Genomic DNA, 14973 nt, shown 5'->3' on the forward strand with positions numbered 1-14973 from the left:
CTGGCCAACTGGGTCAAAGTGATCCCTATCTGGCCAACTGGGTCAAAGTGATCCCTCTCTGGCCAACTGGGTCAAAGTGATCCCTATCTGGCCAACTGGGTCAAAGTGATCCCTATCTGGCCAACTGGGTCAAAGTGATCCTTTTCTGGCCAACTGGGTCAAAGTGATCCCTCTCTGGCCAACTGGGTCAAAGTGATCCTTTTCTGGCCAACTGGCCCAAAATGATCCCTCTCTGGCCAACTGGGTCAAAGTGATCCCTCTCTGGCCAACTGGGTCAAAGTGATCCCTCTCTGGCCAACTGCAAAAAAATGATCCCTCTTTGGCCAATTGGGTCAAAGTGATCCCTCTCTGGTCAACTGCATCAAAATGATCCTTCTCTGGCCAACTGGGTCAAAGTGATCCCTCTCTGGTCAACTGTGTCAAAGTGATCCCTTTCTGGACAATTGGGTCAAAGTGATCCCTCTCTGGTCAACTGTGTCAAAGTGATCCCTTTCTGGACAACTGGGTCAAAGTGATCCTTTTCTGGCCAACTGGGTCAAAGTGATCCCTCTCTGGTCAACTGGGTCAAAGTGATCCCTTTCTGGCCAACTGGGTCAAAGTGATCCCTCTCTGGTCAACTGGGTCAAAGTGATCCATCTGTGGCCAACTGGCCCAAAATGATCCCTCTCTGGTCAACTGCATCAAAATGATCCCTCTCTGGCCAACTGGGTCAAAGTGATCCCAACTATGGCAAATCCTAACAACATTGGAAGCCCCCGAGCTCCATCACCAACCTCGTCTCGTAATATCCTCCAAATCGTCCTCTCCACTCCTCCTACGCCCTCCTGCTCTTCCCCGATCAGCCCCTCCCACGCTTGCCTCCAGGACTTCCCCAGAGCCTCTCCCATCCTCTGGAACTCCCTACCCCAACCTGTCCGTCCACCTCCGTCCACCTTTAGGGGATCGATCCCTGAAAACTCATCTCTTCTGGGACGCCTATCCCACTTTTCCACCCAACAGCCGAAATTCTACCTCCCCACTTGTCCATCAATTCTACCTCCCCACTTGTCCATCAATTTTACCTCCCCACTCGTCCATTCACCATTTCCATGACTCCACCCTCCCTTTAGAGTGTAAGCTCTGATGATCAGAGCCCTCCGAACCCCCTTGTATTGGGGGAGGGGGGGGGTGCAGGAGTTGGGCTTTAAGGGGTAGAAACACAGGAGCGCCTAGAAGGGGTTTTCATGGGCGGAGTTCCACTTTAGGTTTTTTTTTTTTCGATCGATCCAAAGAGGAAAGTTAATTGGATGATCCCCGTGGAAGGAATGGCGGAGTCGCTGGGCCCCTGTCCTGCAGGAGGAGACCCGATAACATCGGAGGGGGGGGAGGCGATAAACGATCGATCTCTTTTCTGATCGATCTCTAATTGATCCAACGTCGACAATCGCATTGATCGATGTGACACACGCGGGGAAGTGGAATTCGATCGATAGGCAAGAATGTAACTTCTGATTGGGCTGGGACGAGGATGGTGGGCAGGAGGGGCAGCCACCAGATCCATCCCTAGGGGGTCTTTCACATGGGGGGGCAGTAAAAATAGGCAGCTGAACCGGAATTTGACTGCCTCTTGGTCACCTATGCGAATGGATGAACAGGGCTGTACACATTCTGCAGTGATGGAGCGAATTCTTTCACAGAATTATTTCTAATAGAATAAAATAGAATAGCATAGGAAAGAAATATATCAGAGATGACAGGAAAGGGTTACATCGAACGTTCACTTGACTCAGGAATGATGGAGAGTATCCTTCCTCAGGGTTCTAGAATAGAATAGAATAGAATCAGAGATGACAAGAAAGGTTTAAATCGAACGTTCCATTGACTCCTGGTTGATGGTGAGAATCTTTCCCCCGGGTTCTTTCTAAAAGAATAGAATAGAATAGAAATGTATCAGAGATGACAGGAAAGGGTTACACCGAACGTTCTGTTGATTATGGAGTGATAGTGAGAATCCTTCCCCAGGGTTCTAGAATAGAATAGAATAGAATCAGAGATGACAGGAATGGATTAAATCGAACGTTCCGCTGACTCCTGGTTGATGGTGAGTGTCCTTCCCCAGTGTTCTGTCTAATGGAATAGAATAGAGGAGAAATGTATCAGAGATGCAGGAAAGGGTTACATCGAACGTTCCGCTGACTCCGGAGAGATGGTGAGAATCCTTCCCCCGGGTTCTGTCAAATAGAATAGAATAGAAGAGAAATGTATCAGAGATGCAGGAAAGGGTTACATCGAACGTTCTGTTGATTATGGAGTGATAGTGAGAATCCTTCCCCAGGGTTCTAGAATAGAATAGAATAGAATCAGAGATGACAGGAATGGATTAAATCGAACGTTCCGCTGACTCCGGAGAGATGGTGAGAATCCTTCCCCCGGGTTCTGTCGAATAGAATAGAAGAGAAATGTGTCAGGGATGACAGGAAAGGGTTACGCGGAGGGTCGGGTGGTCCCGGGGAGGCGGCGATGTTTCCGTATCCCGGATTCTGGTTGGCGGTTCGTTCCATCGCCCCCCCCTGGAAGTATAAATAGAATGGTTGTGGAGCGATTTGAATGTCGCAGCGCGGTGCGAGGGTCGGGGGCGCGGTGCGAGGGTCGGGGGCGCGGGGCGAGGGTCGGGGGCGCGGTGCGAGGGTCGGGGGCGCGGTGCGAGGGTCGGGGGCGCGGGGCGAGGGTCGGGGGCGCGGTGCGAGGGTCGGGGGCGAGGGTCGGGGGCGCGGTGCGAGGGTCGGGGGCACGGTGCGAGGGTCGGGGGCGAGGGTCGGGGGCGCGGTGCGAGGGTCGGGGGCGAGGGTCGGGGGCGCGGTGCGAGGGTCGGGGGCACGGTGCGAGGGTCGGGGGCACGGTGCGAGGGTTGCGGCGCTGTAGGGGTGCCAGGATCAGGGGCGCTCCTCCAGCCAACGGGAAAGGAGTGCAGGATTTAAACTGTCGGCTCCGCCCCTCCTCGCTGACCGATCAGCACAGTCGTCCTCGGCTCCGGGGCTTCGACACCCTAGGATCTGACCGGCCCCAGACGCCCCTCTGAGGGGCCCCCACCGACAGACGACATGCCGCTGCTGGACCTGCTCAGGGCGTGCTTCAGACGTGAAAAGGTAACGAGCGACGCAGAGCGATCGATGTGCTGATTGTAGAGTATAGCCGGAGGCAGAGCACAGCTGGGAGATGGGAATCATCACCATCATTGTGTCATCACTGGGTCTCTGTGCTTCTCTATGCACTGCCATCATCGTGTCATCACTTTGTCTCTGTGCTTCTCTATGCAATGCCATCATCGTGTCATCACTTTGTCTCTGTGCTTCTCTATGCAATGCCATCATCGTGTCATCACTGGGTCTCTGTGCTTCTCTATGCAATGCCATCATCGTGTCATCACTGGGTCTCCGTGCTTCTCTATGCAATGCCATCATCGTGTCATCACTGGGTCTCTGTGCTTCTCTATGTAATGCTATCATCTCATCATCACTGGGCCTCTGTGCTTCTCTATGCAATGCCATCATTGTGTCATCACTGGGTCTCTGTGCTTCTCTATACAATACCATCATCGTGTCATCACTGGGTCTCTGTGCTTCTCTATGCACTGCCATCATCGTGTCATCACTGGGTCTCTGTGCTTCTCTATGCAATGCCATCATCGTGTCATCACTGGGTGTCTGTGCTTCTCTATGTAATGCTATCATCTCATCATCACTGGGCCTCTGTGCTTCTCTATGCAATGCCAGCATTGTGTCATCACTGGGCCTCTGTGCTTCTCTATGCAATGCCATCATCGTGTCATCACTGGGTCTCTGTGCTTCTCTATGCAATGCCATTATCATGTCATCACTGGGTCTCTGTTCTTCTCTATGCAATGCTATCTACTATGTCATGACTGGGTCTCTGTGCTTCTCTATGCAATGCCATCATCGTGTCATCACTGGGTCTCTGTGCTTCTCTATGTAATGCTATCATCTCATCATCACTGGGTCTCTGTGCTTCTCTATGCAATGCCATCATCGTGTCATCACTGGGTCTCTGTGCTTCTCTATGCACTGCCATCATCGTGTCATCACTGGGTCTCCGTGCTTCTCTATGCACTGCCATCATCGTGTCATCACTGGGTGTCTGTGCTTCTCTATGTAATGCTATCATCTCATCATCACTGGGCCTCTGTGCTTCTCTATGCAATGCCATCATTGTGTCATCACTGGGCCTCTGTGCTTCTCTATGCAATGCCATCATCGTGTCATCACTGGGTCTCTGTGCTTCTCTATACAATACCATCATCGTGTCATCACTGGGTCTCTGTGCTTCTCTATGCACTGCCATCATCGTGTCATCACTGGGTCTCTGTGCTTCTCTATGCAATGCCATCATCGTGTCATCACTGGGTGTCTGTGCTTCTCTATGTAATGCTATCATCTCATCATCACTGGGCCTCTGTGCTTCTCTATGCAATGCCATCATTGTGTCATCACTGGGCCTCTGTGCTTCTCTATGCAATGCCATCATCGTGTCATCACTGGGTCTCTGTGCTTCTCTATGCAATGCCATTATCATGTCATCACTGGGTCTCTGTTCTTCTCTATGCAATGCTATCTACTATGTCATGACTGGGTCTCTGTGCTTCTCTATGCAATGCCATCATCGTGTCATCACTGGGTCTCTGTGCTTCTCTATGTAATGCTATCATCTCATCATCACTGGGTCTCTGTGCTTCTCTATGCAATGCCATCATCGTGTCATCACTGGGTGACCCCCCCTCCCCCCAAACGAAACTCCACCTTCTATAGCGACCATGTAAATAAGACTGGCAATGCTTCCTAAAGAAGAACTCTGGCATCAGCGAGCCCCGATTCCTGGGGGTGCCATATGAAATCGAATGTAAATTAGTGGGGCAAGATCGAATGTTCAGCAGGATCAAATGTTCTCTGATAGGATCGAATGTTCTCCGGCAGGATTGATTGTTCTCTGGCAAGATCAAAGGTACTAAGGCCAGATCGAATGTTCTCCGGCAGGATCGAATGTTCTCCGGCAGGATCGAATGTACTAAGGCAGGATCGAATGTACTAAGGCAAGATCGAATGTTCTCCGGCAGGATCGAATGTACTAAGGCAGGATCGAATGTACTAAGGCAGGATCGAAGGTACTAAGGCAGGATCGAATGTACTAAGGCAGGATCGAATGTACTAAGGCAGGATCGAATGTTCTCTGGCAGAATAGATTGTTCTCTGGCAAGATCGAATGTTCTCCGGCAGGATCGAATGTACTAAGGCAGGATCGAATGTTCTCTGGCAGGATTGAATGTACTAAGGCAGGATCGAATGTTCTCCGTCAGGATTGATTGTTCTCTGGCAAGATCGCATGTTCTCTGGCAGGATCGAATGTACTAAGGCAGGATCGAATGTTCTCTGGCACAATCGAACGTTCTCCGATAGGATCGAATGTTCTCCGATAAGATCGAATGTTCTGGGCAAGATTGAATTTTCTCCGGCAGGATCGAATGTTCTCTGATAGATTTCGAATGTTCTCTGATAGATTTCGAATGTTCTCTGGCAAGATCGAATATTCACTGGCAGGATCGAATGTTCTCTGGCAAGATCGAATGATCTCCGGCAGGATCGAATGTACTAAGGCAGGATCGAATGTTCTCCGGCAGGATCGAATGTTCTCCAATAGGATCGAATGTTCTCCGGCAACTTTGAATGTTCTCCGGCAGGATCGAATGTTCTGGGCAACATCGAATGTTCTCCAGCAGGATCGAATGATCTCCGATAGGATCGAATGTTCTCGGATAGGATCGAATGTTCTTCAGCAGGATCGAATGTTCTCTAGCAAGATCGAATGTTCTCCGATAGGATCGAATGTTCTCCGGCAGGATCGAATGTTCTCTGGCAGGATCGAATGTTCTCTGATAGATTTCGAATGTTCTCTGGCAAGATCGAATATTCACTGGCAGGATCGAATGTTCTCTGGCAAGATCGAATGTTCTCCGGCAGGATCGAATGTTCTCCAATAGGATCGAATGTTCTCCGGCAACTTTGAATGTTCTCCGGCAGGATCGAATGTTCTGGGCAACATCGAATGTTCTCCAGCAGGATCGAATGATCTCCGATAGGATCGAATGTTCTCGGATAGGATCGAATGTTCTTCAGCAGGATCGAATGTTCTCTAGCAAGATCGAATGTTCTCCGATAGGATCGAATGTTCTCCGGCAGGATCGAATGTTCTCCGGCAGGATCGAATGTTCTCTGGCAGGATCGAATGTTCTCTGATAGGATCAAATGTTCTCTGGCAAGATCGAATATTCACTGGCAGGATCGAATGTTCTCTGGCAAGATCGAATGATCTCCGGCAGGATCGAATGTACTAAGGCAGGATCGAATGTTCTCCGGCAGGATCGAATGTTCTCCAATAGGATCGAATGTTCTCCGGCAACTTTGAATGTTCTCCGGCAGGATCGAATGTTCTGGGCAACATCGAATGTTCTCCAGCAGGATCGAATGATCTCCGATAGGATCGAATGTTCTCGGATAGGATCGAATGTTCTTCAGCAGGATCGAATGTTCTCTAGCAAGATCGAATGTTCTCCGATAGGATCGAATGTTCTCCGGCAGGATCGAATGTTCTCTGGCAGGATCGAATGTTCTCTGATAGATTTCGAATGTTCTCTGGCAAGATCGAATATTCACTGGCAGGATCGAATGTTCTCTGGCAAGATCGAATGTTCTCCGGCAGGATCGAATGTTCTCCAATAGGATCGAATGTTCTCCGGCAACTTTGAATGTTCTCCGGCAGGATCGAATGTTCTGGGCAACATCGAATGTTCTCCAGCAGGATCGAATGATCTCCGATAGGATCGAATGTTCTCGGATAGGATCGAATGTTCTTCAGCAGGATCGAATGTTCTCTAGCAAGATCGAATGTTCTCCGATAGGATCGAATGTTCTCCGGCAGGATCGAATGTTCTCCGGCAGGATCGAATGTTCTCTGGCAGGATCGAATGTTCTCTGATAGGATCAAATGTTCTCTGGCAAGATCGAATATTCACTGGCAGGATCGAATGTTCTCTGGCAAGATCGAATGATCTCCGGCAGGATCGAATGTACTAAGGCAGGATCGAATGTTCTCCGGCAGGATCGAATGTTCTCCAATAGGATCGAATGTTCTCCGGCAACTTTGAATGTTCTCCGGCAGGATCGAATGTTCTGGGCAACATCGAATGTTCTCCAGCAGGATCGAATGATCTCCGATAGGATCGAATGTTCTCGGATAGGATCGAATGTTCTTCAGCAGGATCGAATGTTCTCTAGCAAGATCGAATGTTCTCCGATAGGATCGAATGTTCTCCGGCAGGATCGAATGTTCTCTGGCAGGATCGAATGTTCTCTGATAGATTTCGAATGTTCTCTGGCAAGATCGAATATTCACTGGCAGGATCGAATGTTCTCTGGCAAGATCGAATGTTCTCCGGCAGGATCGAATGTTCTCCAATAGGATCGAATGTTCTCCGGCAACTTTGAATGTTCTCCGGCAGGATCGAATGTTCTGGGCAACATCGAATGTTCTCCAGCAGGATCGAATGATCTCCGATAGGATCGAATGTTCTCGGATAGGATCGAATGTTCTTCAGCAGGATCGAATGTTCTCTAGCAAGATCGAATGTTCTCCGATAGGATCGAATGTTCTCCGGCAGGATCGAATGTTCTCCGGCAGGATCGAATGTTCTCTAGCAAAATCGAATGTTCTCCGGCAGGATCGAATGTACTAAGGTCTGGATCGAATGTTCTTCGATAGGATTGAATGTTCTCCGGCAGGATCGAATGGTTTCCGGCAGGATCGAATGTTCTCAAATAGGATCGAATGTTCTCCAGCAACTTTGAATGTTCTTTGGCAGGATCGAATGTTCTGGGCAACATCGAATGTTCTCCAGCAGGATCGAATGATCTCCGATAGGATCGAATGTTCTCGGATAGGATCGAATGTTCTTCAGCAGGATCGAATGTTCTCTAGCAAGATCGAATGTTCTCCGATAGGATCGAATGTTCTCCGGCAAGATCGAATGTTCTCTGGCAGGATCGAATGTTCTCTGATAGGATTGAATGTTCTCTGGTAAGATCGAATATTGACTGGCAGGATCAAATGTTCTCTGGCAAAATCGAATGTTCTCCGGCAGGATCGAATGTACTAAGGTCTGGATCGAATGTTCTTCGATAGGATTGAATGTTCTCCGGCAGGATCGAATGTTCTCAAATAGGATCGAATGTTCTCCGGCAACTTTGAATGTTCTCCAGCAGGATCGAATTTTCTCCGGCAGGATCGAATATTCTCTGGCAACATCGAATGTTCTCCAGCAGGATCGAATGTTCTCTAGCAAGATCGAGTGTTCTCAGATAGGATCGAATGTTCTCTGGCAGGATCGAATGTTTTCTGGCAGGATCGAATGTTCTCCGGCAGGATCGAATGTTCTCCGGCAGGATCGAATGTTCTCTGGCAAGATCGAATGTTCTCTGATAGGATTGAATGTTCTCTGGCAAGATCGAATGTTCACCGGCAGGATCGAATGTTCTCTGGCAGGATCGAATGTTCTCTGGCAGGATCGAATGTTCTCCGGCAGGATCGAATGTTCTTTGGCAGGATCGAATGTTCTCCGATAGGATCGAATGTACTACGGCAACATCGAATTTTCTCCGGCAGGATCGAATGTTCTCGAATAGGATTGAATGTTGTCTGGCAGGATCGAATGTTGTCTGGCAGGATCTAATGTTTTCTGGCAGGATTGAATGTTCTCCGGCAGGATCGAATGTTCTGGTCAACATCGAATGTTCTCCAGCAGGATCGAATGTTCTCTAGCAAGATCGAATGTTCTCCGATAGGATCGAATGTTCTCCGGCAGGATCGAATGTTCTCCGATAGGATCGAATGTTCTCTGGCAAGATCGAATGTTCACCGGCAGGATCGAATGTTCTCTGGCAGGATCGAATGTTCTCCGGCAGGATCAAATGTTCTTTGGCAGGATCGAATGTTCTACGGCAACATCAAATTTTCTCTGGCAGGATCGAATGTTCTCGTATAGGATCGAATGTTCTCCGGCAGGATCAAATGTTCTGGTCAACATCGAATGTTCTCTGACAGATTGAATGCGTGAAGGCAGAAAATTCCACACTATGGCCACTAGATGGTGCTGAACATGCTCCTCAGCGCCACCTAGTATCCGTCCCTTTACAGTCACATCCTGTTATAGGGCGACAACGCCCCGTCCCGGTCTCTCAGCTGCACTCCGGCGTTGTCACCGTCTCACCTGAGCCCCTGGTGGAGACAACAAGCAGCTGCAGTGCTGACACATGACACGGGTCCAACAAGTGTCTGCCCCCCCCATGGCATTAATATGGAATTACCCCCCCCCCCGTGGCCGACCCAGTGAAGTCAGGATGATGGCTTTGCATAGAGAAGCACAGGGACCCAGTGATGACGTAGTGGATAGTATTGCATAGAGAAGCACTGGGACCCAGTGAAGACATGATGATGGCTTTGCATAGAGAAGCACAGGGACCCAGTGAAGACATGATGATGTCATTGCATAGAGAAGCACAGAGACCCGGTGATGACATGAGAGCCAGCACCTTCTAGTGGCCATAATGAAGTATTCTCCCCATTCACATTTGATCTGCAGAGAACTCAGCCTGAGAACATTCGATTTTCATGGGGCAATGGAGGGACCAGGGAGGCCAAATATAATCCGATGAAATGTATTTCTGATGTCGTGTCTGGAGGCCCTGGAGACACAACAGGATATGAAAAAATTCCCGTCCTCGGTGTCACCGGAACCCGTGTCCCCATCGCAGGACCCCCCTCTCCTTTTGTTTTGATGACAACTGTAAAATTCTGGATTCCCTCCATGACCCCCGAGACAGATGGGGGAGGGGGGGGGGAAGGGGCCCCGGGACAGATGGGCCCAGTGGGGACACGGACAGAAATACAAACCTTTAGAGGGGGTCCAACCCCTTCCCCCCCCTCCCTCCAAAACTAAAAATGTTTGTTATACATAAAGTTTAAATAAAATTCCGATGAATTCTGGAGCTCTGAGCAGATTCTCCTTCCTCCCCAGATCACCGAATCTCCAAAGTACAAGAAGACAGAAGGTAAGAAAGATTCCCAGTGTTACATCGAACATCAGACAGATCGAAGAACCTCCCCAACCAGAGGCCTCTAGAGGCTGCTCAGGGATCCTTCAGATATAACAATGACCACCAATGTAATGGACAATGTAAGCATAGCCGGGGGGTACTACTGAGAGGGGGATCAGCAGAGCGGGGGGGGGGACTACTGAGAGGGGGATCAGCAGAGCTGGGGGTCACTACTGAGAGGGGGATCAGCAGAGCTGGGGGTACTACTGAGAGGGGGATCAGCAGAACTGGGGGTACTACTGAGTGGGGGATCAGCAGAGCTGGGGGTTACTACTGAGTGGGGGATCAGCAGAGCTGGGGGTACTACTGAGAGGGGGATCAGCAGAGCTGGGGGTACTACTGAGAGGGGGATCAGCAGAGCTTGGGGTACTACTGAGTGGGGTATTGGCAGAGCTGGGGGTTACTACTGAGTGAGGGATCAGCAGAGCTGGGGGTACTACTGAGTGGGGGATCAGCAGAGCTGGGGGTTACTACTGAGTGGGGGATCAGCAGAGCTGGGGGTACTACTGAATGGGGGATCAGCAGAGCTGGGGGTACTACTGAGAGGGGGATCAGCAGAGCTGGGGGTTACTACTGAGTGGGGGATCAGCAGAGCTGGAGGTACTACTGAGAGGGGGATCAGCAGAGCTTGGGGTCACTACTGAGTGGGAGACCGGCAGAGCTGGGGGTTACTACTGAGCGGGGATCAACTGAGCTGGGGGCTACTACTGACTGGAGGATCAGCAGAGCTGGGGGTCACTACTGAGTGGGGGATCAGCAGAGCTGGGGGTACTACTGAGTGGGGGATCAGCAGAACTGGGGGTACTACTGAGAGGGGGATCAGCAGAGCTGGGGGTACTACTGAGAGGGGGATCAGCAGAACTGGGGGTACTACTGAGAGGGGGATCAGCAGAACTGGGGGTACTACTGAGTGGGGGATCAGCAGAACTGGGGGTACTACTGAGAGGGGGATCAGCAGAGCTTAGGGTACTACTGAGAGGGGGATCAGCAGAACTGGGGGTACTACTGAGTGGGGGATCAGCAGAACTGGGGGTACTACTGAGAGGGGGATCAGCAGAACTGGGGGTACTACTGAGTGGGGGATCAGCAGAGCTGGGGGTACTACTGAGCGTTTCGGTGCATTTTTATATGTTTGTTACATGCTACAAATCAGTGTTTGCAGTGCGTTTTTTTTAATGTGTTTTTTAAATGCTATGGTGCAGTTTATGCATTTTTGGCACATTCCAGTGTGTTTTTTACGAGTTCGGGTGCGTTTTTATGCATTTTTCATGCGTTTTTATGCATTTTTGGTGTGTTTGATACATGCTACAATGCAGTGTTTACGGTGCGTTTTTATACGTTCCTGTGCGTTTTTTATGTGTTTTTTACATGCTACGGTGCAGTGTTTATGCATTTTTGGTGCGTTCCCGTGCAGTTTTTATGCGGTTACTATGCGTTCCGGTGCTGTTTCTATGCATTTTTCGTGTGTTTTTATGCTTTTTTTATGCGTTACGATGCATTTTTATGCATGTTTGCGCATTCCACTGTGTTTTTTATGCGCTTACTATGCGTTCCTGTGCCGTTTTTTATGCATTTTTCATGCGTTTTTATGTGTTTGTTACATGCTATGGTGCACTGTTTATGCGTTTTTGGCACATTCCGGTGCGTTTTTATGCTTCTTTTACACGTTCCGGTGCATTTTTTATGCGTGTTGGGCGCGTTCCGGTGCGTTTTTTATATGTTTTTGGCGCGTTCCGGTTCATTTCCCCCTTCTCTTTTTCTTCAATTTAAAAAGGGACATGTGCACTCTGGTGGAGAATAAAGTGCTGCATTTTTCCTGCACTGGACTGCACCGCAACGTGGCGAGGCGCTTCAAAAACGCACCAGGACGCATAAAAATGCACATGTCCGTATTTAAGATGAAGAAAACATAAAAAGAGAAAAACGCTTTGAAATGCATCAAAAACGCGTCAAAACGCACATGCAGAAAGGCATCCGAACTGCGTTTCTGAATGGGGACGCTTTCATTGCCTCCTTTGCATCCCGGCCTTCAGGACCCATTGGCATGCCTGGCAGAGCAGAGCGGCTACGAGGAGCAATGAGGATACGTTCATTGTCTCCTTTGTACCACAGCCTTCAGGACCCGTTGGCATGCCTGGCAGAGCAGAGCGGGCTACGAGGAGTACACATTCATCGCCTCCTTTGTATCACAGCATCCTGAACCCGTTGGCATGCCTGGTAGAGCAGAGCTGGCTATGAGGAGTGATGAGATCGTGTTCGTCGCCTCCTTTATATGCCAGCCTTCAGGACCCGTTGGCATGCCTGGCAGAGCACAGCAAGCTATGCGGCGCGTCGAGGATATGTTACTTGTCTCCTTTTGTACCACAGCTTTCGCGACCTGTTAGCATGCCTGGTAGAGCAGAGAGGGCTACAAGGAGTGACGAGGACATGTTCATCGTCTCCTTTGTATCACAGCATTCGGAACCCGTTGGCATGCCTGGCAGAGCAGGGTACGAGAAATGATGAGGGCACGTTCATCGCCTCCTTTATATCCTGGCCTTCAGTACCCGTTGGCATGCCTGGCAGAGCAGAGCAGACTATAAGGACACATTCATCGCCTCCTTTGTATCACAGCATCCTGAACCCGTTGGCATGCCCGGCAGAGCAGAGCGGGCTACGAGGAGGACACATTCATCGCCTCCTTTATATCCCGGCCTTCAGGACCCGTTGGCATGCCTGGCAGAGCAGAGCGGGCTGCGAGGAGGACACGTTCACCGCCTCCTTGTAATGAAATCCGAGCCGTGTGACTTGTGACCACCGGAGGGGCTCTGTTTGCTCTGTTTTGAACCCGGAGTCACAGATCGATGTGAACAGCTGTTGCCCCACCGTGAGCCCTGAGAACTCCCTCACTCCTCCTCCTCCCTTCAGCAAAAGTGGCTTTTTTTTTGGGGGGGGGGGGAGGATGGATCTCCTTCCAACCGCAGAGCGTGGCGGCGTCACCCTGACCGCGTCACATGAAGCCCGGGTCACGAAGAGCTCAGACATTCATAGAGGTTCAAAAAAGGGGAACTGGAAGCGTCAGAAGAAGATCGCAAAGATTCGCCGGCGACCGAAGTCATAGAACTGAGCCTCCTACGTTGGGGCGGCACGTTGTCCTCCACGCTTTTCCTGAGCGCCTTTGGTGGAGCTCGTGGTCTACAGCCGCTGAGACGTCGTTGGGACGGTAATCCCCTCCCGTAGAACTTCCACCCACGTCCATGGAGGAGAGCGACACCTAGGAGGCCAGACGCTGGTAGCCGAGGAAGCAGACACATCGACACACACACTGGTTGGGTTGTCCCGACCACAAGCCGTGTCAGACTTTCCATGAAGCTGCAGATGGAGGCTGAACGCCGTGCTGATCCCTCCTGAGGCTCTCCTCTGTGGATTTTTTGGAGGTTTTCGCGAGTAGGATCTGACCGGGAATGGCGGACAGAAGCAGGACCTATGGGACCGTGTTCAAGAAACGGGCTTCCAAGACCTGGAGACGTCTGAGGAACAGGTTGTCGGCGCCGATAGACCCAGGTGAGCCAACCAAGACCATGATGGAGTTCATGATGGTGTCTAAGCCACCCATACCCAACGTGTAGAGGAAGAGAGAGCACAGGGGGTGCTTATACTGGTTTCAGGGGTCCGTTCCACCAAACCCAACCGTGGGATATGTCCTTGGTCCCCACTTTTTGGGTTGTGGTCCCATTTGACCCATCATGAAATAGCTCATGATGGTGTCTACGCCACCCATACCCAACGTGTAGAGGAAGAGAGAGCACAAGGGGTGCTTATACTGGTTTCAGGGGTCCGTCCCACCAAACCCAACCGTGGGATATGTCCTTGGTCCCCACTTTTTGGGTTGTGGTCCCGTTAGACCCAGGTGAGCCAACCAAGACCTTGATGTAGTTCATGATGGTGTCTAAGCCACCCATACCCAACGTGTAGAGGAAGAGAGAGCACAGGGGGTGCTTATACTGGTTTCAGGGGTCCGTTCCACCAAACCCAACCGTGGGATATCTCCTTAGTCCCCACTTTTTGGGTTGTGGCCCCATTTGACCCATCATGAAATAGTTCATGATGGTGTCTAAGCCACTCATACCCAACGTGTAGAGGAAGAGAGAGCACAGGGGGTGCTTGTACTGGTTTCAGGGGTCCGTCCCACCAAACCCAACCGGGGGATATCTCCTTGGTCCCCACTTTTTCGGTTGTGGTCCCATTTGACCCATCATGAAATAGTTCACGATGGTGTCTACGCCACCCATACCCAACGTGTAGAGGAAGAGAGAGCACAGGGGGTGCTTGAACTGGTTTCAGGGGTCCGTCCCACCAAACCCAACCGGGGGATATCTCCTTGGTCCCCACTTTTTCGGTTGTGGTCCCATTTGACCCATCATGAAATAGTTCATGATGGTGTCTAAGCCACCCATACCCAACGTGTAGAGGAAGAGAGAGCACAGGGGGTGCTTATGCTGGTTTCAGGGGTCCGTCCCACCAAACCCAACCAGGGGATATGTCCTTGGTGGGAGGTATGTGTCCCCACTTTTTGGGTTGTGGTCCCATTAGGAAGACCATAAGAAATGTTTGGAGTACTTAGGGGTTCTCTTCCATGCAGGGTGAGAGGTTCCAGGGTAGTCCGGTCAGAAAGGAGAGGACTGGTTTAAAGTACTCTCTGGATTGGTAAGTCCTCATTTGGGAAATCAGAGGCTGGAAGAGACTTTGGGTGGGAAAGAGCCTCTAAACCCTGATTACAGGAACTTTGGTCCCGAAA

At 50.4% G+C, this 14973-nt stretch overlaps 1 protein-coding gene across 2 annotated transcripts in view; it reads left to right on the forward strand.

Moving 5' to 3' along the window:
* The first annotated feature begins 2925 nt into the window (after positions 1 to 2925).
* STARD8 (StAR related lipid transfer domain containing 8) overlaps positions 2926 to 14973 on the forward strand; it is a 141078-nt gene continuing 129030 nt past the window's right edge. The window contains exons 1-2 of one of the 2 annotated variants that reach the window (XM_089664894.1): positions 2926 to 3125; positions 10118 to 10151. In XM_089664894.1, the coding sequence (XP_089521020.1) occupies positions 3081 to 3125; positions 10118 to 10151 (79 nt within the window). In that variant the 5' untranslated portion in view covers positions 2926 to 3080. Of the gene's footprint in view, positions 3126 to 10117; positions 10152 to 13244; positions 13740 to 14973 lie in introns of those variants that run through there. The other variant, XM_089664893.1, reaches the window with a different exon arrangement.

This window comes from Staurois parvus, unplaced genomic scaffold (genome assembly GCF_062004578.1).
Source record: "Staurois parvus isolate SC_StPar_1 unplaced genomic scaffold, SC_StPar_1.0 ptg002090l, whole genome shotgun sequence".
Classification (NCBI taxonomy): domain Eukaryota; kingdom Metazoa; phylum Chordata; class Amphibia; order Anura; family Ranidae; genus Staurois; species Staurois parvus.